Raw genomic sequence first — 23,757 nt, forward strand, 5'->3', positions numbered from 1 at the left:
CCCTGACCGAGTCTGTAATACCTACATGTTTCAAGCAGACCACCATAGCCCCTGTGCACAAGAACGCCAAGGTAACCTGCCTAAATGACTACCGACCCGTAGCACTCACTGCTCACTGTAGTGGAGCAGGTTGAGAGCTTCAAGTTCCTTGGATTCCACATCACCAACAAACTATCATGGTCCAAACACACCAAGACAGTCATCAAGAGGGCATGGCAGACAACACCTATTCCCCCTCAGGAGACTGAAAAGATTTGGCATGGGTCCTCAGATCCTCAAAAAGTTCTATAGCTGCACCATCGAGAGCATCCTGACCGGTTGCATCGGGTATTATTGTATCCATTTTAAGTACAGGCTGTAACAACAAAATGTGGAATACCTCAAGGGGTATGAATATTTTCTGAAGGTACAGTATTTGCAGTGCCACTACTTTCTAACTATTCAAGCTAGGAACTCCAAACCAACTTCGGGAGGATGGAAACACTACATAAATGTATAGATTCTTTAATCAGTTTAAATTGGCATACATTTGCATATTATAACAAATGCCACAACTCTGTAACCGTATAAGCTACAGTGGTGGAAAAAGTACTCAATTTTCATACTTGAGAAAAATTAAAGATCCTTTAATAGAAAATTACATAAGTACATTTTGGTGTTAAATATACTTAAGTATCAAAAGTAAATAAAATTACTAAAATATACTCAATTACCAAAAGTAAAAGTATAAATCATTTCAAATCCCTTATATAAAGCAAACCAGAGCATTATTTTCTTGTTTTTTTTCTAAATTTACAGATAGCCAGGGGCACACTTGAACAATCAGACATAATTTACAAATTAAGCATTTGTGTTTAGTGAGTCCGCCAGATCAGAAGCAGTAGGGATGACCAGGGATGTTCTCTTGATAAGTACGTGAATTTGACTATTTTCCTGTCAAAGTGTCACAAGTACTTTTGGGTGTCAGGGAAAATGTACGGAGTAAAACGTATATTATTTTCTTTAGGAATGTAGTGAAGTAAATGTTGGCAAAAATATAAATAGTAAAGTACATATATTCAGTAGTGCTTTTATAAAAACAAAAACAACTTTAGAACAGACAGACTGCTCCAACTTAGATTGCTGGGGAAAATATTTATGATAGCATTTATAATTCAACAATATTTAAATGAGCTCCCAATACATTTCAATGGCAATAACAGAGCCATAGACTTAGATGAGGGACATTTGGCCATGCTACTCCTCTTTCACCATTTTAAAATATCAACTCCAAACCAACATTGTCTGACCATACTTATATTGCATTTATACAACTTTTTGATACTATTCATACTTTTTGAACAAAAACCATTTAAAATGTGTATAAATTAACATGGGTTAGAATGAGAACCATAGGAATACAGATGTTGCTATTCAAAATGGTCCTACTCCTTTGCCAATTTAGCTATAAGACCAACTTTAAAACACTAAGGCGATCCTAACTTAAAACCTTTATAAACTAGAATTAAATAAATTTACGTGAAATAACTCACCAACAGTAACTCTTGAACCGTTAAAGCTAGAGACCGACTTGCTCGTGGGGGAGTGCCAATTGGCTGTCTCCGGCCATCCCTCCAGAAATATACCTTCTGCTCCTTGTAGTCCGCAATACCACGCTCAAACTTTTTCCGCTTGTTTGTCTTTGTCTCTTTCGCAAGTTTGTCAATGCTCTACCCACCACGCAATGTATTGTCGACTTGGCTGAACTGGTACTAACCTCCAACTATTTTCTCTTCAGAGAAGACTTTTTCCCTCCAGACCAAAGGGACAGCGATGGGGAGCACTATGGCTCCTAATTATGCTAACCTATATCTAGGAATGTTTAAAAAACAGGTGGTGCTGAATCCAGACCTTAACCCTTTTCTCTCAAATATTCTCATACTTCTTGGATGACATTTTCATGATCTATACTGTCACCCAGGAAGAACTTTTGGAATTCCATCCTTACCTAAACTCTATGAATGAACACCTTCACTTCACCATTAACTATGACCTATCACAAATCGGTTTTCTTGGTGTGATGGTTATTAAGGACAAACCCTCCCTCTCTACAGATCTCTATAGGAAACCTATGGACTGGAATACCCTCCTTAGAGGTGACAGCTTTCATCCACGTCCACTTATTAAAAATCTCCCTATAAGACAATTCAGTGTTATCAGAAGAATATGCAGCTCTGATGCTTCTCATCAGAAACAGACCACAGAAAAGGGGACACAAAAGACAATTGGGTAAAACATGCCAATGATCGTTTTGAAGGTCTAACACAGTTGGAAAGCCTTCAACCAAAAGTCAAAGAAAAAGCATAACATGTCCCATCATGCTTTACCCAAAATTCAATATTGGGGAAGGCATTTAAGGACATTATCAGGAAGTACTGGTACATTAGATACTGACCATAATTGAAACCCATTTTTAAATATCCCCAACGTATGGTTTTTAAAAGACCCCCAATCGTGAGCGATATTGTGGTTAAATCTTATTACCCACCAGAGAAAAGGGAAAGGTTCCGGAGGGTAATTACAAATGTGGCCAATGTGCTCAATGCAATGTACAAATGCAACTAATTTACCCTCCCCCACACAGGACAAAGATTTAAGATCAAGGGCCTGATTACCTGCATGTCCACCAATGTTATTTACATGTTGAAATGTCCTTGTGGTCTGTCTTACATAGGGAAAACCCGCAGAAGCCTTAAGACACGAATCAGTGAGCACCGCAGCAATACATGGACAGGTGAGACAACAATCTGGTTGCTGCTCATTTTGTACAAGCTAAACATCTTATTAGTTCTCTGAGATACATTGAAATAGAAATGGTCAAGATGTCACGCAGGGGAGGGGACATTGAGAGGAAACTTCTTCAAAGGGAATCTTTCTGAATGCACAGGCTCAACACACGGTCTCCTCTTGGCCTTAATGAGGAGTTTGACTTGAAACCATTTTTATAGTTTCAATATGTCTAAATAATTTTTAAAAATCCTAATTGAATATTGTATGTATATTACTGTAAATGTTGATCACATTCCCTGTGTATGATCATATATTGTGATACATTGAATGTTAATATTGTGAAACTATGTTATCAATTACAAAAATTAACCTCCTGTTTCAGGAAGTGATGTCACTGAGTACTGCCCGTATATCTAGGACCTTCCACCCCCACCAGGGATATGGATGCCTGATGAAGACCTAAGGCTCGAAACATTGTTAATAAATATCACCTGGGAGCATGAGCAGCAGTGTGCAGCGTTTTCCGTGAATGAGAATATGCACATATAAATAGAGGGATGAGCGATGGCCAAGTGGCATAGGCAAGGTGCAAAAGATGTCATAAAATACAGTATATACATATGATATGAGTAATGTAAGATATGTAAACATTATTAAAGTTGCATTGTTTAAAGTGACTAGTGATCCATTTATTAAATCAGGTGCTGTAGGTGTCATGGAGGGCAGGTAGTTTGTCCCCGGTGATGCGTTGTGCAGACAGCATCTCCCTCTGGGGAGCCTTGCAGTTGAGGGCAGCACAGTTGCCGTACCAGGCGGTGATACAGCCCGACAGGATGCTCTCGATTGTGCATCTGTAAAAGTTTGTGAGTGTTTTTGGGCGCTGCTGCGCCTTCTTCACACGCTGTCTGTGTGGGTGGACCATTTCAGTTTGTCCGTGATGTGTACTCTGAGGAACTTAAAACTTTCCACCATCTCCACTACTGTCCCGTCGATGTGGATAGGGGGCTGCTCCCTCTGCTGTTTCCTGAAGTCCACGATCATCTCCTTTGTTTTGTTGACATTGAGTTAGAGGTTTTTTTCCTGACACCACACTCCGAGGTCCCTCACCTCCTATCTGTTGTTGCTAATCAAGTCTACCACTGTAGTGTCGTCTGCAAACTTGATGATTGAGTTGGAGGCGTGCCACACAGTCATGGGTGAACAGGGAGTACAGGAGAGGGCTGAGAACGCACCCTTGAGGGGCCCTAGTGTTGAGGATCAGCGGGGTGGAGATGTTGTTACCTACTGTGGCGTACAGCAGGTCAGCCACCAGGGGAAGACTCGTCGAGGCCTGGTAACAGATGAAGTATACATCACGAGGCGATGGCTCCATCTGCTGGATGTGCCAGGTCTCGACGGGCTCTCCAGCCAGGACTAATTGGGGCTGATTGGGAGCTGGTGAGTAATCAAGGGTCGATTACTCACCAGCTGTGCAAGGCTCATAAAGCTGCCAGAAGGGCAACACACAAGAGAGGAATTGGGGAAGAAAGGACTCCTGTGTTATTGTCAACGGTTGTAGAGGTAACAAGAGGGAGTTCAGTTTTGTGCCTGACAGGAAACATCCAGACCCAGAAGACCGCATCCCGTAGAGGGTCTCATAGGGGAGACATATCCTTTTCTTCTTGATCTTTTATTTAAATAAACACCCTTGAAACTGAGCTCATCCTTCTCTGTCCATGTCTGATATGGGTAAACATCTTGACCAAACCCCCTGGGAATAGCTACACTGTTTGTATTCGGTAATGTTTTCTGGTCACCTTGCCCTGATTAAAAGCAGTGGTTCGAGCTTTCAGTTTTGCGCGAATGCTGTCATTAATCCACGGTTTCTGGTTGGGGAATGTTTTAATAGACGCAGTGTGTACAACATCACCGATGCACTTGTTAATAGACTCGCTCACCGAATCAGCGTATTCATCAATGTTGTTCGACGCTATGCATAACATATCCCAGTCCACGTGAGTGACGCAATCTTGAAGCATGGAATCCGATTGGTCGAACCAGCGTTGAACAGACCTGAGCACGGGTGCTTCCTATTTTAGTTTCTGTCTATAGGCTGGGAGCAACAAAATGAAGTCGTGGTCAGCTTTTCCGAAAGGAGGGCGGGGGAGGGCCTTATATGCATCGCAGAAGTTATAATAACAGTGATCCAGAGCTTTGCCAGCCCGGGTCGCGCAATCGATATGCTGATCAAATTTAGGGAGCCTTGTATTCAGATTAGTCTTATTAAAATCCCCAGTTACAATAAATGCAGCCTCAGGATATGTGGTTTCCAGTTTACATAGAATGCACCTGTGGTCAACTTCTGGAAAATAAGTAAATTTGCTTACTGGCTAGTTATTATGAGTTCTTTTTATGGTGTACTGACCATGCTGGAACAACGAGACGCATCACCCTTGCAAAATAATATTGCAGTTTTAAAACTGCAGTAAAAGTGCAGTAACTGCAGTCAACTGTGGTATTTTGGATGCAGTACTTGCAGAATAACAGCAGTGTACTGCAGTTGAACTGCAGTTATACTGCATTCTAACTGCAGTTATATGGTGGTGTACTGCAGTTATACTGCACTCTGACAGCATTTTTTAAAGGGCAGCTGACCCTGTGTGGTCTGCCAACATCAAAGTGCATGCCCATGAGTTTCAGATGGTATTTTTGTGTCTCAAATGGTATATGCACGAGCAACCTGTAGACTTTTGTTGATCTCCTGGGTCATTATCTTTGTTCCAGGGCGTCGGTATGCTATGCTCATACCAGTCAGCGCACTAGCTCTGGTCCAGGGAGTTATGCTAACCACTATTTCTTGTGCAGCTAGCTAGTACACACTAGCTAAGCTAACTAGTACTGACTAGCTAGGTAGAACACACTAGCTTGCTAGTACCTTGCTTCTAATTATAAATGTAATACCAGCACCCATACTGTTGATGGCGGTAACACACTATCCAATTTGGCACCATTCAACATTCTGTATAATCTCATATGTCTCACAGCATCTGTGGCGTGAAAAGGTATCTGCTGGAGCCAGAGCCTAAAGTGAACAACAGGGGGAGCGGAGCACACATTTGCTATTAGGGCGCAGAAGCAAAAGTCCAACCCTGGTTGTAGGAAGTTAACTTCTCTAGGGTAGGGGGCAGCATTTGGAATTTTGGATGAAAAGCATGCCCAAATTAAACTGCAGTCTACTCAGGCCCAGAAGATAGGATATGCATATAATTAGTAGATTTGGATAGAAAACACTCCAAAACTGTTAAAATAATGTCTGTGAGTATAACAGAACTGATTTGGCAGGCGAAAACCTGAGAAAAATCCATTCAGGAAGTTTTTTGTTTGTTTGTAGTGTTCTATTCAATGTCATTACAGTATCCATTGACTTAGTACTCAAATTGTAGTTCCTATGCATTCCACTAGATGTCAACATGCTTTAGAAATTGTTTCAGGCTTGTATTCTGAAAAATGAGGGAGTAAGAGCAGTCTGAATGAGTGGACCCTGCCGTGTCACAGAGCATTTTCATGCGCGTGATCGAGAGAGCGCCTTTCTTGTTTACTTTTTTATATTGACCACGTTATTGTCCGGTTGAAATATTATCGATTATTTAGGCTAAAAACAACCAGAGGATTGAATATAAACATCGTTTGACATTTTTCTATGAACTTTACAGATACAATTTGGATTTTGTCTGCCTGTTGTGACTGCGTTTGAGCCTGTGGATTACTGAAGAAAACACGCGAACAAAACAGAGGTTTTCGGATATAAAGAGAGACTTTATCGAACAAAATGAACATTTATTGAATAAATGAATGTCTTCTGAGTGCAAACATATGAAGATCATCAAAGGTAAGTGATTAATTGTATCTCTATTTCTGACTTGTGTAACTCGTCTACTTGGCTGGTTACTGTTTGTAATGATTTGCCTACTGGGCTCAAATAATTGTAAGGTATGCTTTCGCCATAAAGCATTTTTACATCTGACACCGTGGTTGGATTCACAAGAAGTTAATCTTTAAACCTATGTAAAATAGTTGTATCTTTTCTGAATTTTTATAATGAGTATTTCTGTATTTGAATTTGGCGCTCTGCAATCTCACTGGATGTTGGCCAGGTGGGACACTAGCGTCCCACATACCCTAGAGAGGTTAAGCAAGTCTATTCTAGTAATAAAGTATTATTTTATCTAAAGCCATTCACAAATATAAGGTATTTGTTGAAAGGAGAGACTTTATTTTGTCATAGCCATCATTTTTATAAATGAAATGAAACTAGTGTAACAGGGTGAAGATTGCCCATTACAAGCAGTTAGTTTTAGTGTTGCTATCATGTTAAATGTGCTCTGTGATTGACTGTCTAGGGCCCTGTTTTTGTGCAGAAATGGAGGCACTGTGCTTTTACCAGTATTTCCAGCATTATCCCCTAGTTGCTGTAGGTAGAACATCCTAGGAAATATTCTGTAATTGACCCAAGCTGTCTCCAATCAATCAATGTCTGGTTGTGTGTGTGTGTTTGGCGGGGGGATCGCCTGAGCCATGAGAGGCGAATCTTAATCGCACAAAACCTATTTGGAAGTGAATCCTATTTGTAGATCAGTGATTATACAACTCACTTTGCTCAAGCTGATCCTAAGTGTCAATTAGGGGTAGTTAAGGGGGAGAGTCAATGAAACCAACCATGGAAGTATACTGTAGAAAATTTGAGGGGTAACCCTGACCGGGACACGACCAGGGTCCAGCGACTGTCAAGCCAACATCTTAAGAGGTCTTAAAAGGCTAATAACAGGTTAATAAGATAGGCTAATGTTAATATGTTTTGTAAGGCGGTAGTTATCTACCTTCCTGCAGTTGTAGAAGTCCCTGTGGGGGTTCAGCTTCAGCTCCTTCATCTCCTCCATCTCGTTCAGCATCTCATGCACATTGAACTTGGACGTGAGGAACTTCAGACGACGGTGAGTGTACGTCTTACTGCCACCCAGGAGAGACAAAAAGGACAATCAAACATGTCATGTGGAACTTAGAAAGTTGTAAGACATTTCGTGGTGTAATATGTAGTCCATATGTTGGACTATTTGTTCCAGACCAGCACTAAGGCTGTGTTTACACAGGCAGCCCAATTCTGATCTTTTACCCAATTATTGGCAAAAGACCTGACCTGATTAGTCAAAAGACCAATTAGTGGGGAAAAAAAATCAAAATTTGTCTGCCTGTGTAAACGCAGCCTAACTCACTTGATTCAAATAATTATAGTGCTAAATTTAGATCAGAATTAGTTGAATCGGCTGTGTTAGAGCAGGGTTGGATCAAAAGCCAGTACATACTGTAAATACCAGTGGCGAAAAAAGTACTCTATTCTCATACTTGAGTAAAAGTAAAGATAGCTTAATAAATCCTGTTAGGGAAGTTGCGAATTTTCGCAGCGTTTTGTAAAAAATCGCGCAACATTTCAGCGCCCTGCTATTCATGCCAGGAATATAGTATATGCATATGATTAGTATGTGTGGATAGAAAACACTCAGACGTTTCTAAAACTGGTTAAATCACGGCTGTGACTATAACAGAACGTGCGTTTCATCGAAAAGTGCAGGGAAATCTGATCACTGAAAATGGAAATAAATATCCATGCGCGACTTCCAGGAATTGTTCAAAGTGAACCGGATTAAATGAGGCTGAGGTTGCAGTGCCTACAGCTTCCACACGATGTCTAGAGTCTTGTCATTTGATTCGGCTTTGATTCTTGGTCAAACCGACACAAGGGAACCGATTCCCTCCGGTCTCCGACCGGATCTTTTGGTCAAGATCTCTTCAGACATTTTTTCGAGACGGACACCTATAGAATTTACATCGCCTCCTGATGAATTTTATCGCTTATTAACGTGTACTAATACCTAAAGTTGCATTACAAAAGTATTTCGAAGTGTTTTGTGAAAGTTTATCGTCGACTTTTTTAATTTTAAAAAATGACGTTACGTTAGAAAAAGCTATTTATTTCCGTTGTTCACACAGTATTCTTAGATCGATATCTAGGCTATATATGGACCGATTTAATCGAAAAAAGACCCTAAATGATGTTTATGGGACATCTAGGAGTGCCAAGAAAGAAGCTTGTCAAAGGTAATGAATGTTTTATATTTTATTTCTGCGTTTTGGTTTGCGCCGGCTAACGCAAAATCTGTCGTGTTAGGTGACGTTGCAGTATTTTGAGGGTGCATGCTATCAGATAATAGCTTCTCATGCTTTCGCCGAAAAGCATTTTACAAATCTGACTTGGTGGATAGATTCACAACGAGTGTAGCTTTAATTCAGTACATTGTATGTCCATTTTAATGAAAGTTTGAGTTTTATCAACCTCTATAGGTGGCGCTCTTGAACATTTCCGCTGATTGATGTTCCCACCACGGGACCACGGCCCTAACTTAATAGAAAATGACCCAAGTAAAAGTCACCCAGTAAAATACTACTTGAGTAAAAGTCTAAAAGTATTTGGTTTTAAATAAGTAAATGTAGTTACTAAAATATACTTATGTATTAAAAGTAAAAATCCTTATAATAGGCCAACCAGACGGCATAATTGTCCTGTATTTTTTTATTTACGGATAGCCAGGCTCACACTCCAACACTCCGACATATTTTAAAAACAAAGCATTTGTGTTTAGTGAGTCCGCCATATCAGAGGCAGTAGGGATGACCAGGGATGTTCTCTTGATAAGTGTGCAAATTTGACAATTTTCTGTCCTGCTAAGCATTCAAAATGTAACGAGTACTTTTGGGTGTCAGGGAAAATGTATGGAGTAAAAAGTACATAATTTTCTTTAGGAATGTAGTGAAGTAAAAGTAGTAAAAAATATGATAGTAAAGAAAAGTACAGTATTTTTACTTAAGTACTTTACACCATTGGTAAATACATACTGCTGTGACTTGGCTGCGTTGGAGTTGATCTCCCGTCGTGAAGTAGCTACAGAATTGTTAACGGGATATGTGATGCTCCATACCCATTACAGCTTGGCTAATGGAAAGCCTTGCAAGGAATTTTTCAAATAACCTGTTCTTCACCTGCGTCACACAGTGTGACCAAAACAAAGATCTACACACATCCAAGAGGCAATTCTCACTCAAACCATATTTAATATATTTCTGAATATTCTCTGTTTTTTGGAGAACCACCTGCAACTGGACACAGACATTTATAAAATACACTTTTTACTGAATCAAGAACGAAGAAAGTATGGCCAATTAAAATTCATTTTGAGGCTTTCCATTAGCCAAGCTGTAACGGGTATAGGGTATCACATATTCCGTTAACAATTCTGTAGCTAGTCATGCAGTAAGACTCACGTTGGGCCCTGTGCAATCAGAGCGATGAGGAAGTTCATGTCGTCGATGAAGGTGATGTAGTCAGGGGCAGGCATGTTCTCTATGGGTTTGTGTTGGTCGGCCGCTGCCGCGTCTTTGTATGTATAAATGACACCGTCCTTCATACGGGCTACCCAGCTCAGGTTCTCAGGCAAGCACTTGGTGTTGAAGGGGTCTTCGCCCTTCTTGGGTGGTGATGTGAAGACTGGCAAACAAAATGTTACCTGTTAGACACTTTCTTGGCAGTAATCAGTGGCGGATTTAGGTATAGGTGACATGGGCAGCCGCCAAGGGAGGTATGTTACCGAGGGCAGCACGGGGTGCCAGCACAATTTTTGGGGGAATGGTGACATTTGCGCAATCGGTTTTATATCGCTCATTTGCACGTCACGTCAATGATATTATGTCACCGTGTGGGACTGTGGGTCAATTTTATTTTATTTTATTTATTTCACCTTTATTTAACCAGGTAGGCAAGTTGAGAATAAGTTCTCATTTACAATTGCGACCTGGCCAAGATAAAGCAAAGCAGTTCGACACATACAACGACACAGAGTTACACATGGAGTAAAACAAACATACAGTCAATAATACAGTATAAACAAGTCTATATATGATGTGAGCAAATGAGGTGAGATAAGGGAGGTAAAGGCAAAAAAAGGCCATGGTGGCAAAGTAAATACAATATAGCAAGTAAAACACTGGAATGGGAGATTTGCAGTGGAAGAATGTGCAAAGTAGAAATAAAAAATAATGGGGTGCAAAGGAGCAAAATAAATAAATAAAGTAGGGAAAGCGGTAGTTGTTTGGGCTAAATTATAGGTGGGCTATGTACAGGTGCAGTAATCTGTGAGCTGCTCTGACAGTTGGTGCTTAAAGCTAGTGAGGGAGATAAGCGTTTCCAGTTTTTCAATTAACCTTGGTCGGAGTAGGCGTCCTGATTCTAGTTTGTGAGCTAGGCAGGCTACTGCCTGGGAAGATCTCCCACTCAGAAGTACGAGATGGGGGGGGGGGGGGGGTAGGTTGACCTCAGGTCTCCCCACTGGAAGCCCAAGGTAGGGGGAGCGAAGAAATCTATCGAAGAAATCTATCACCTCTAACTTTGTACAGTACTAATGCAATTAGTAAAAATCAGTCACACTTCGAAATGCTCCCAAATAAACCACAATTCATTCATAATATTGTGAATATACAGTTTAACTTTGTTGCATTTTTTTCTGGTTTGTGCGAAATCGTTAAGAATAATATAAAATCAGTCTGCACACCACCAAGGTGAATTGGTTTAGTCTTGACTCTTGGTTGACAGTGTTGGGGGATGGGTAATGTATTGACGCTCGACTGACAAATCAACACAAATTTGTTTCTATTTGTCTTTGTTACTTCTTTTTTTATATTAATGATTCTTCTTTTTCTATATATTTTTATATTTATATTGGGGGGGGTTCGGCCAGGGAGCCATACAAGCTAGAACGACCACTGGCAGTAATAGTCTGTCACGAGAAACTACTGCATGCGTAAACCAGACATGCCCTCTCTATTACGTTCAAACTTGTCAGCCTAGTCTGCATACCTGGTTGCACTGTGTGTTCAGGCTTAAAGGGCTCTCCCTCAATTTCCCTCAGGTACTGGGATGAGGTGAGGGGGAAGCGCTGGAAGGCCAGCCTCATGTACTTCTCTCTGATGGTTAGAGCACGGTACATGCCCTTACAGGACAGCTCAAAGTCGTCCATGGTCACCTAAGAGTAGAGAGGGGAATGATGTAATAAGGGCCCTGTTCCAATGCATCGCTCCATCCCTCCGTTCCTTGAAGTAATCACTGATCAAACAAAAATGTATAATTGTCAGCAAGTTATCGGTCGTTCACAATAGACCAATGATTATGTAATATTCATAAGTGGATTATGTAGTAGTGCTTAAATTGGGAAAGTGAGCAACAAGCAGTTTGATAAGCAAGCCCCACCTCCTCCTAATGATTACTCTCTGTAAATGTCAGAGCCACATTACTGAAATTTAAACCCAGACGACCTTTGCCGGGTTCTTACTTTCAGTCTAGAGGGATCTATTTATGTGAGGAGATTTCCCTACATGAGGTCAATGACCCAGACCCACATACTAGCCATAAATGTCAAGTTCACACCCAGGGCCACGGGCAGCCATGCTACTCCTCCAACATCCAGCTCAGTTTAACCCGTCAACAAGGACACTGCTCCACAACATGTAAACAGGGTCAACAAGACTTAATTCTGCTGCTATTTGAGGAGAGAGGGAGGTGGAGACATACAGTACCAGTCAAAAGTTTGGACACACCTACTCAATCCAGGGGTTTTCTTTATTTTTACTATTATCTACATTGTAGAATAATGATGAAGACATCAAAGCTTAGGGATGGAACAGCTGTTGAGCATCTGAGCTTATGGTTGTTTGTGGGGGAAAGGGGTTGAGTGTGTGTGCTTGTCCCACATCTGTTGCTAGGGGGTAATGATGTTAGGGACAATATAGGATGAATCACCATAATTGTTTACAAAAAATAATAATTGCTTGCTAAATATGTAATTTTTTGCAATGGCAATCCTGGTTATAGATAACAATCCTTTGCATGAACTGCCTACATTATTACGCATATTATTTAGTTAATTATGTCAATTAAAATATTTTAGATTTTTTTTTTAATAGCTATATATAATGCAAATCGAAGTGAGGACGAAAAAGCTTTGGCGGTTGATCTGCTTCTGTTCTGTGGGTGGCATTGTTTGCTCTGGGATACGGGGGGACAGGGGTGGTCTGCCAGTCACTGGGATGACAACCCAAATTGGAATGGGGAGGACTTTTAGAGAGTGGAATAGTTGGGAACAATTGGAGGTTTACTTAGTAGAATGCAAATATCATGGAATAGCTACAAGACACTCAATCACTATGGTATTTTTAATGGTGAGTTTTACAAACATACAGTAACAGTCAACATTTTGGACACACCTACTCATTCCAGGGTTTTTCTTTATTTTTACTATTTTTACATTGTAGAATAATAGTAAAAAAATCAAAACTATGAAATAACACATATGGAATCATGTAGCAAGCAAAAAAAAAAGTTAATCAATTCAAAATATATATTTATATTTGCGATTCTTCAAAGGAGCCACCCTTTGCCTTGATGACAGCTCTGTACACTCTTAGCATTCTCTCAACCAGCTTCATGAGTTAGTCACCTGGAATGCATTTCAGTTAACAGTTGTGCCTTCTTAAAAGTTCATTTGTGGAAGACTTTCCTTCTTAATGCGTTTGAGCCAATCGGTTGTGTTGTGACAAGGTAGGGATGGTAAATAGAAGATAGCCCTATTTGGTAAACGACCAAGTCCATATTATGACAAGAACAGTTCAAATGATCAAAGCGAAACAACAGTCCGTTATTACTTTAAGACATGAAGGTCAGTCAATTCTGAACATTTCAAGAACTTTTAAAGTTTCTTCAAGTGCAGTCGCAAAATGTATTAACCGCTATGATAAAACTGGCTCTCATGAGGACCGCCTCAGGAAAGGAAGACCCAAAATTACATCTGCTGCAGAGGATAAGTTCATTAGAGTTAACTGCACCTCAGATTGCATCCCAAATAAATGCTTCACAGAGTTCAAGTAACAAACACATCTCAACATCAACTGTTCAGAGGAGACTGTGTGAATCAGGCCTTCATAGTCAAATTACTGCAAAGAAACCACAACTAAAGGACACCAATAAGAAGAAGAGACTTGCTTGGGAAAAGAAACACAAGCAATGGACATTATACCGGTGGAAATCTGTCCTTTAGTCTGATGAGTCCACATTTGAGATTTTTGGTTCCTACTGCAAGGTGAGATGCAGATGAGGTGAACGGATGATCTCTGCGTGGTTCCCACTATGAAGTACGGAGGAGGAGTTGTGATGGTGTGTGGAGGTACTTTGCTTGTGACAATGTCAGTGATTTATTTCAAATTCAAGGCACACTTAACTAGCATGGCTACCACAGCATTCTGCAGCAATACGCCATTCCATCTGGTTCACGCTTAGTGGGACTATCATTTGTTTTTCAACAGGACAATGACCCAACACACTTTCAGGCTTTGTAAGGACTATTTGACCAAGAAGGAGAGTGATGGAGTGCTGCATCAGATGACCTGGCCTCCACAATCACCCAACCTCAACCCAATTGAGATGGTTTGGGATGAGTTGGACTGCAGAGTGAAGGAAAAGCAGCCAACAAGTGATCAGCATATGTGGGAACTCCTTCAAGACTGTTGGAAAAGCGTTCCTCATGAAGCTGGATGAGAGAATGCCAAGAGTGTGCAAAGTTGTCATCAAGGCAAAGGGTGGCTACTTTGAAGAATCTAAAATATATTTAGATTTTGTTTAACATTTTTTTGGTTACTACATGATTCCATGTGTTATTTCATAGTTTTGATGTCTTTACTATTATTCTACAATGTAGAAAATAGTACAAATAAAGAAAAAATCCTTGAATGAGTAGGTGTGTCCAAACTTTTGACCTGTACTGTACATAATGTGTTATTGTGGTAAATCAGAGTGTACCAATTGGTCTCTGAGATTTCTGCCCCGCGAGAATACGTTGTTTGTATGCTGTTCTTTGTATGCCATTTTAACATTTGATAATTAACCAATGATATTAGGCCACTCTTGGCCATGATTACAGACACCTGTGTCTTTTGACACTACATAAACGAGTCATCCCGCAGTGTTTGTGATTATACCCTGATGAAGACAGCTTGGCTGTCGAAACGTTGGTAATTAAATTTTTGCATCTGAGCTCCTAGAGTGTGCGGCTCTCTTTAATTTTCAAGTTTTCTACTCCGCTAGCCAGCACCTCGCCTAAATAGGTGTGCATTTCTTTTTCTTCTAGATTATTGTGTACATAATATAGAGCTGAGGGATTTTCAATGCACCGGCAGAACAGAGAAGTTATGTCTGGTAAGACAAGGGGTGGTGGTGTGTGTCTTTTGTCAATAACAGCTGGTGCGCGATGTCTAATATGAAAGTAGTCTTGAGGTATTGCTCGCCTGAGGTAGAGTACCTTATGATAAGCTGTAGACCACACTATCTACCAAGAGAGTTCTCATCTATATTATTCGTAGCTGTCTATTTACCACCACAGACCAATGCTGGAACTAAGAGCACACTCAACCAACTCTATAAGGCCATGAGCAAACAGAGGGAAGACAACTAGACCACCTTTACTTCACACACAGAGATGCATACAAAACTCTCCCCCCGCCCTCCATTTGGCAAATCCGACCATAAAGCTATAGTCCTGATTCCTGCTTACAAGTAAAAACTAAAGCAGGAAGTATCAGTGACTCGCTCAATACTGAAGTGGTCAGATGGCGAGGATGCTAAGCTACAGGACTGTTTTGCTAGCACAGACTGGAATATGTTCCAGGATTCATCCAATGGCATTGAGGAGTATACCACCTCAGTCATCGGCTTCATCAATAAGTGCATAGACGACATCGTCCCCACAGTGACCGTACTTATATACCCCAACCACAAGCCATGGATAACAGGCAACAAGCTAAAGGCTAGAGCTACCGCTTTCAAGGAGCAGGACACTAATCCGGACGCCTATAAGAAATCCCGCTATGCCCTCAGACGAACCATCAAACAAGCAAAGCGTCAAAACAGGATTAAGATTGAATCCTACTACACCAGCTGACGCTTGTTGGATGTGGCAGGGCCTGAAAACTATTAAGGACTACAAAGGGAAACCCAGACGCGAGCTTCCCAGTGACGTGAGCCTACCAGATGAGCTAAATGTCTTTCATGCTTGCTTCGAGGCAAGCAATACTGAAGCATGCACGAGAGCACCAGCTGTTCTGGATGACTGTGTGATAACGCTCTTGGTAGCCGATGTGAGCAAGACCTTTAAACAGGCCAACATTCACAAAGCCGCGGGGCCTGATGCATTACCAGGACGTGTACTCAAAGCATGTGCGGACCAACTGGCAAATGTCTTCACTGACATTTTCAACCTCTCCCTGACAGTCTGTAATACCTACATGTTTCAAGCAGACCACCATAGTCCCTGTGCCCAACGAAGCGAAGGTAACCTGCCTAAATGATTACCGCACCGTAGCACTCACGTCGGTAGCTATGAAGTGCTTTGAAAGGCTGGTCATGGCTCACATCAACAGCATCCTCCCGGATAGCCTAGACCCACTCCAATTTGCATACCGCCCCAACAGATCCACAGATGACACAATCTCAATCGCACTCCACACTGCCCTTTCCCACCTGGACAAAAGGAACACCTTTGTGAGAATGCACTTAATTGACTACAGCTCAGCTCAACACCATAGTGCTCACAAAGATCATCACTAAGCTAAGGACCCTGGACTAAACACCTCCCTCTCTAACTGGATCTTGGATTTCCTGACAGGCCGCCCCCAGGTGGTAAGAGTAGGCAACAACACGTCTGCCACGCTGATCCTCAACACAGGGTCCCCTCAGGGGTGCGTACTTAGTCCCCTCCGGTACTCCCTGTTCACCCACGACTGCATGGCCAAACACGACTCCATCACCATCATTAAGTTTGCTGACGACACAATAGTGGTAGGCCTCACCGACAACGATGAGACAGCTTATAGGGAGGAGGTCAGAGCTCTGGCAGTGTGGTATCAGGACAACAACCTCTCCCTCAATGAGGGAGGCAAAGGAGCTGATCGTGGACTACAGGAAAAGGCGGGCTGAACAGGCCCCCATTAAGATCAACAGGGCTGTAGTGGAGCGGGTCGAGAGTTTAAAGTTCCTTGGTGTCCACATCACCAACGATCTGTCATGGTCCAAACACACCAAGACTGGGCATGACAATACCTTTTCCCTCTCAGGAGACTGAAAAGATTTGGCATGGGTACCCAGATCCTCAAAAAGTTCTACAGCTGCAACATCGGTTGCATCACCGCCTGGTGTTGCATCTGACCGTAAGGCGCTACAGAGGGCAGTGCATACAGCCCAGTCCATCACTGGGGTCAAGCTTCCTGCAAACCAGGACCTATATAATAGGCGGTGTCAGAGGAAAGACCATAAAATGATCAAAGACTCCAGTCACCCATGTCATAGACTGTTTTCTCTGCTACCGCACGGCAAGCGGTACCGAACGCCAAGTCTCGGACCAAAAGGCTCCTTAACAGCTTCTACCCCCAAGCCATTAGACTGCTGAACAATTAATCAAATGGCCACCGGACTATTACATTGTCCCCCCCATTTATTTTGTATATTTCTGCTACTCACTGTTTATTATCTATGCATAGTCACTTCACCCCTACCTACATGTACAAATTACCTCTAACCGTTACCCCCTGTATGTAGCCTCGTTATTGTTTGTTATTGTGTTCATTTGTATTATTTTTTACTTTAGTTTATTTGGTAAATATTTTCTTAAATCTTCTTGAACTGCACTGTTGGTTAAGGGCTTGTAAGTAAGCATTTCACGGTAAGGTCTACACTTGTTGTAGTTGGCGCATGTGACAAATAAAGTTTGATTTGATTTATGAGTGGGGTCCATCATGTTCGACCCCGCTGACATCTTGAACCAAGTCTCTCTTGCAAAGGAGATTTGTTCTCCATAAGACTAACCTGGATAAAAGGGAAATGTAGGCTACATAGCTAAGGTATAATACCCCAGAGGCATAGTCTCCAATGATGGCCACTCTCTGGAAGTCAGGCACTTCTAGGTAGGTTGGTATGTCCAACAACACATCCACCACAGGGGGCAGCACCTTCCTGTCCTGGTCACTCATTGACGAAGGTAAAGTGATGGTGCGACACTTCTGCTGTCTCTTCTTACTACAGAGGGGGAGGAGGGACAGACAAACAGTGGATTTAGTGGTAAGGCAAAGGGTGATACCATTGTTGGAGAGTTCACATGAAGAAGAAAAAAAGATTTAGGAACTACTACCCACCGTTTGTCAGTATCTTCATTGGTGTGCAGATGGTGGGCCATTTCCTGTTGGAGGATGGGACAGTCATCTTGAACTTCAAACATGGAGATCTCATCACGGACGCCCTCACCTTTGGTCTCCGATGCAAAGACTTTCTCCGCAAAGGCAAGCATATGCTCATCGGTCTCTGGCAGAAACACATAGGTGTTACCCACCCTGTTTTTTCAAAGGTAGTTACTAAGTTGAAAATGTGCACTTTTATTACGTAATTTTCTACATTATGTTTTGTTTCCCAAAAGCTATTCAAGTGCATTACCCAGGAAATTATGCAATGAAATGGACAACATGGAATGTTGACCCGAAACAAGCACTGAACATGGAACAAGCTATCAGCAGCATAGATTAAACAGGCGTGATAAAGCAAGCTACAGTAGGATGGTCAAATTCACCATGATTGAAATTGTTGTTTGAATTTCTTTTGTGTTAAAACAAGGTACTATCATATCACAAAGGGAAACATTAGACATACCTTACTGCAACAGTTGAAAACAGACTCTCCAGCAGCGCATGCTTAGTGTGTATAAAACCAAGCAGAACTTGGTCCAACGTCAACTCACAGCACTAGCCTGGGCTGTGAACACAAGGTTCCATGCACACAGAGCTACAGTAATCCAGCACAAAGATTAGGGCCAGACAACTCACATAAACACTCAACAATTTGCTCTGCAATGACATCAAATATCTACAGTACAAACAAGACAGCCTTCTCGGGCCAAACTAGACAAAGAGGCTGTGATACTGCAGCAACTCTTGGCCTATCTTGTTCCTGGAGTCATAGTGTCTGTGGACTCAACAAGGCCCAGGAAGCTCAAGCGCCATCGGACTGATCAATTCATTGATTCATTTCTTTTGTCTAGCATCCACTACAAACTTTATTCTATGACAAATAAGTGAATGAATTAATGTTGACAGTCACAAATTTCTACCGTGGGACATACAGTGCATATAATTCACACACTTGGATTATTATTGTTTTAAAGTAGTATTAAAATGAATTTTGTAATTTTTTTGTTGATCGACACAAAATACTCTAATGTAAAAGTGGAAGAGAAATGTAACACAAATAATTAACTAAACACTAATATATCTTGATTAGATAAGTATTCACCCCCATGAGTCAATACATGTTAGAAACACCTTTGGCAGAAAAATACAGCTGCAAATATTTTGGGGTAAATCTCACTTTCCACACCTGGATTGTACAATATTTGCCCATTACTATTTTCAAAATTCTTCAAGCACTGTCAAGTTGTTTGATTGCTAGACAGCCATTTTCAGGTTTTGCCATAGATTTTCAAGCAAATTTAAGTCAAAACTGTTACTAGGCCACTTAGGAACATTTAATATCATCTTGATAAGCAACTGTAGTGTAGATTTGGCCTTGTGTTGTAGGTTCTTATCCTGCTGAAAGGTGAATGAATGTCTCTCAGTGTCTGGTGGAAAGCAGACTGAAGCAGGTTTTCTTCTAGGATTTTACCTGTGGTTAGCTCCATTCTGTTTCTTTTTTATCCTAGTCCTTGCCGATGACAAGCATACTCATAACATGATGCAGCCACCACCATGCTTGATAATATGTAAAGTAGTACTCAGTGATGTGTTGTGTTGGATTTTCCCCAAACATAACACTTTGTATTCAGGACAAAAAGTTAATTCCTTTGGCACATTTTTTGCAGTATTACTTTAGTACTATGTTGCAAATGTAACGGATGTGAAATGGCTAGCTTAGTTAGCGGTGGTGCGCACTAAATAGCGTTTCAATCGGTGACATCACTTGCTCTGAGACCTTGAAGTAGTAGTTCCCCTTGCTCTGCAAGGGCCGCGGCTTTTGTGGAGCGATAGGTAACGATGCTTCGTGGGTGACTGTTGTTGATGTGTGCAGAGGGTCCCTGGTTCGCGCCCGGGTATGGGCGAGGGGACGGTCTAAAGTTATACTGTTACACAAACATGATGCAGGTTTTGGAATATTTTTTATTCTGTGTGTTGTTTAGGTTAGTATTGTGGAGTAACTGCAATGTTATTGATCCATCCTCAGTTTTCTCCCATCACAGCCATTAAACTCTGTTACTGTTTTAAAATCACCATTGGCCAAACGATGAAATCCCTGAGCGGTTTCCTTCTTCTGCTAGCAACTCAGTTAGGAAGGACCCCTGTATCTTTATAGTGACTGGTTGTATTGATACACAATTTTTTTTTTACCCCTTTATCTCCCCAATTTCGTGGTATCCAATTGGTAGTTACAGTCTTGTCTTATCGCAGCAACTCCCGTACGGACTCGGGAGAGGCGAAGGTCGAGAGCCGTGCGTCCTCCGAAACACAACCCAACCAAGCCGCACTGCTTCTTGACACAATGCCCACTTAACCTGGAAGCCAGCCACACCAATGTGTCGGGAGGAAACACCGTACACCTGGTGACCGTGTCAGCGTGCACTGGGCCTGCCTGACACATGGGTCGCTAGTGCCCGATGGGACAAGGACATCCCTGCCGGCCAAACCCTCCCCTAACCCAGACGACACTGGGCCAATTGTGCGCCGCCCCATGGGTCTCCCGGTCGCGGCCGGCTGTGTCAGAGCCTGGACTCAAACCCAGAATCTCTAGTGGCACAGTGGTCTAAGGCACTGCATCGCAATGCTAGCTGTGCGGAGGCCATCTAAAGCCTAATTAATAACTTTACCATGCTCAAATGTATATTCAGTGTCTGCTTTTTTTTACCCATCTACCAATTGGCGCCTTTCTTTGTGAGGCATTGGAACAGCCCCCTTGGTCATCGTGGTTGAATCTGTGCTTGAAATACGCTACTCGAATGAGGGACCTTACAGATAATTGTATGTGTGGGGTACAGAGATGGGGTAGTCATTAAAAAATAATGTTAACCCTAATATTGTCACGTTCGTCATATTGATGAGACCAAGGCGCAGCATGATATGAATACATACTTCCTTTAATAAAGAAAGACCACTAAATAAAATGACCGTGACGCTATATTAACCGAGTGCTGAAAGGCAACTACACATAGACAATAACCCACAAAACCAAAATGGCAAATAGCAACCTAAATAGGATCCCCAATCAGAGACAACGATAAACAGCTGCCTCTAATTGGGAACCAATTCAGGCCACCATAGACTTACATTTACCTAGACATACCAAAACCCCATAGATACACAAAAACCCTAGACAAGACAAAACACATCTACCCACCCTCGTCACACCCTGACCTGACCAAAATAATACAGAAAACATAGATAACTAAGGTCAGGGCGTGACAAATATTGCATTTAGAGTGAGTCCATGCAACTTATTACATGAAGCAAATTTGGACTTATTTAGGCTTGCCATAACAAAAGGGGTGAATACTTAGAAAACCATGTTATTTTGTATTATTAATTTGGAACAATGTATTGAATTCTCTTATTAATTTGACATTGAGGTATTTTGTGAAGATCACAATTATATCCACTTTGTAAAACAAAACTAAATTTGAAAAAACCCAAGGGGGTAAATACTTACGATATGCACTGTACATGCAGGGTCAGGTTTCTCTACGTTTGATATCTTCTTCTCACCCTTTATACTTACTTTGACCTGATAGTGCATTCCACAGCAGGAGAGAAGAGGATAACCCAAAATGGAACCAAAGAAACAAAGACAAGTCATGTTAGGAATTAAATTAATGAGTTAGATGATGTTACCAAAGTATTACACATTAAAATTAATGAGCCACCCATCCCTGGTCTGTTTGATTTGATCAAATACTAGAAACCTCTTTTCCCATTTAGAGATGCAACCTTCCTGATTCAGCACGAGATGACTTAAACATAATGATAGTCAATTGAGTTAGTTAAGAAGGCGTTGATAAAATACTAACAATGAATTGCACCAAGACTGAAAGACACAACCAAATCAACTAGAGCATCGATGGATGTGTATTGAGGTTAAACATTAATCTATCCAAACAAGCATGAAATTAATTTTGTTCAATTGTAACTTCAACTGTCATGCACTCTAACGTAGCCCTACTCTAACGTAGCCCTACTCAATGAGACATGCCACCTTGGATTAATGTATTCCTTTAGCAGTGGCGGATTTAGGTATAGGCGACATGGGCAGCCACCCAGGGCGGCATCATCCCGGGGGCAGCACGTGGCGCCCGCACAAAAACATTTGGATTGTTGACATTTGCATGATCGGCTATCGATCGCTCATTTGCATGTCACGTAAACGATATTATGTCAACCGTGTCGGAGTGGGAGCCCTGATTCTAGTTTGTGAGCTAGGCAGGCCACTGCCTGGGAAGGTCTCCCACTCAGAAGTACAAGATGGGGAGGGGTGCTTAGGTAGGTAGACCTCAGGTCTCCCCACTGGAAGCGGGTGAATCTATCAAATAGTGCACCTCTTTGTACAGTACTAACGCAATTAGTAAAATCAGTCACACAATGAAATGCTACCAATTAAACAACAATTCATTCATAATATTGTGAATATATAGTTTCACAGACATAGTTGCATTTTTTTCTGGTTTTGCGAAATCGTTAAGAATAATATAAACACCACCAAGGTGAATTGGTTTAGTCTTGACTCTTGGTTGACAGTGATGACAGCGATTTTGCAGGTTTTCCTACTTACAAAGCATGTAGAGGTCTGTAATGTTTATCATAGTTACACTTCAACTGTGAGAGACGGAATCTAAAACAAAAATCCAGAAAATCACATTGAATGATTTTTAAGTAATTAATTTGCATTTTATTGCATGACATAAGTATTTGATCACCTACCAACCAGTAAGAATTCCGGCTCTCACAGACCTGTTTGTCTTTAAGAAGCTCTCCTGTTCTCCACTCGTTACCTGTATTAACTGCACCTGTTTGAACTCGTTACCTGTATAAAAGACACCTGTCCACACACTCAATCAAACAGACTCCAACCTCTCCACAATGGCCAAGACCAGAGAGCTGGGTAAGGACATCAGGGTTAAAATTGTAGACCTGCACAAGGCTGGGATGGGCTACAGGACAATAGGCAAGCAGCTTGGTGAGAAGGCAACAACTGTTGGTGCAATTATTCGAAAATGGAAGAAGTTCAAGATGACGGTCAATCACCCTCAGTCTGGGGCTCCATGCAAGATCTCACCTTGTGGGGCATCAATGATCATGAGGAAGGTGAGGGATCAGCCCAGAACTACAAGGCAGGACCTGGTCAATGACCAGAAGAGAGCTGGGACCACAGTCTCAAAGAAAACCATTAGTAACACACTACGTCTTCATGGATTAAAATCCTGCAGCGCACGCAAGGTCCCCCTGCTCAAGCCAGAGCATGTCCAGGCCCATCTGAAGTTTGCCAATGACCATCTGGATGATCCAGAGGAGGAATGGGAGAAGGTCATGTGGTCTGATGAGACAAAAATAGAGCTTTTTGGTCTAAACTCCACTCGCTGTGTTTGGAGGAAGAAGAAGGATGAGTACAACCCCAAGAACACATCCCAACCGTGACGCATGGAGGTGGAAACATCATTCTTTGGGGATGCTTTTCTGCAAAGGGGACAGGACGACTGCACCATATTGAGGGGAGGATGGATGGGGCCATGTATTGCGAGATCTTGGCCAACAACCTCCTTCCCTCAGTAAGAGCATTGAAGA

At 41.7% G+C, this 23,757-nt stretch overlaps 1 protein-coding gene and 1 long non-coding RNA gene across 2 annotated transcripts in view; one reads left to right on the forward strand and one right to left on the reverse strand.

The window, feature by feature from the left end:
- Positions 1–21,662, reverse strand: part of LOC115132227 (AMP deaminase 1-like) — a 30,394-nt gene extending 8,732 nt beyond the window's left edge. The window contains exons 1-6 of the mRNA XM_029664636.2: positions 21,632–21,662; positions 18,085–18,250; positions 17,803–17,968; positions 11,711–11,876; positions 10,123–10,345; positions 7,626–7,755 (exon numbers count right to left, since the gene is read on the reverse strand). Of these exons, the coding sequence (XP_029520496.1) occupies positions 7,626–7,755; positions 10,123–10,345; positions 11,711–11,876; positions 17,803–17,968; positions 18,085–18,250; positions 21,632–21,647 (867 nt within the window). The 5' untranslated portion in view covers positions 21,648–21,662. The remainder of the gene's footprint in view (positions 1–7,625; positions 7,756–10,122; positions 10,346–11,710; positions 11,877–17,802; positions 17,969–18,084; positions 18,251–21,631) is intronic.
- LOC135572556 (uncharacterized) lies at positions 721–3,446 on the forward strand. Its single transcript, XR_010464392.1, has 2 exons — positions 721–2,773; positions 3,152–3,446. It is a non-coding gene; the product is annotated as an uncharacterized LOC135572556 (long non-coding RNA).
- Positions 21,663–23,757: the final 2,095 nt, after the last annotated feature.

The sequence above is a fragment of the Oncorhynchus nerka genome, linkage group LG7 (genome assembly GCF_034236695.1).
Source record: "Oncorhynchus nerka isolate Pitt River linkage group LG7, Oner_Uvic_2.0, whole genome shotgun sequence".
In the NCBI taxonomy this organism is placed as follows: domain Eukaryota; kingdom Metazoa; phylum Chordata; class Actinopteri; order Salmoniformes; family Salmonidae; genus Oncorhynchus; species Oncorhynchus nerka.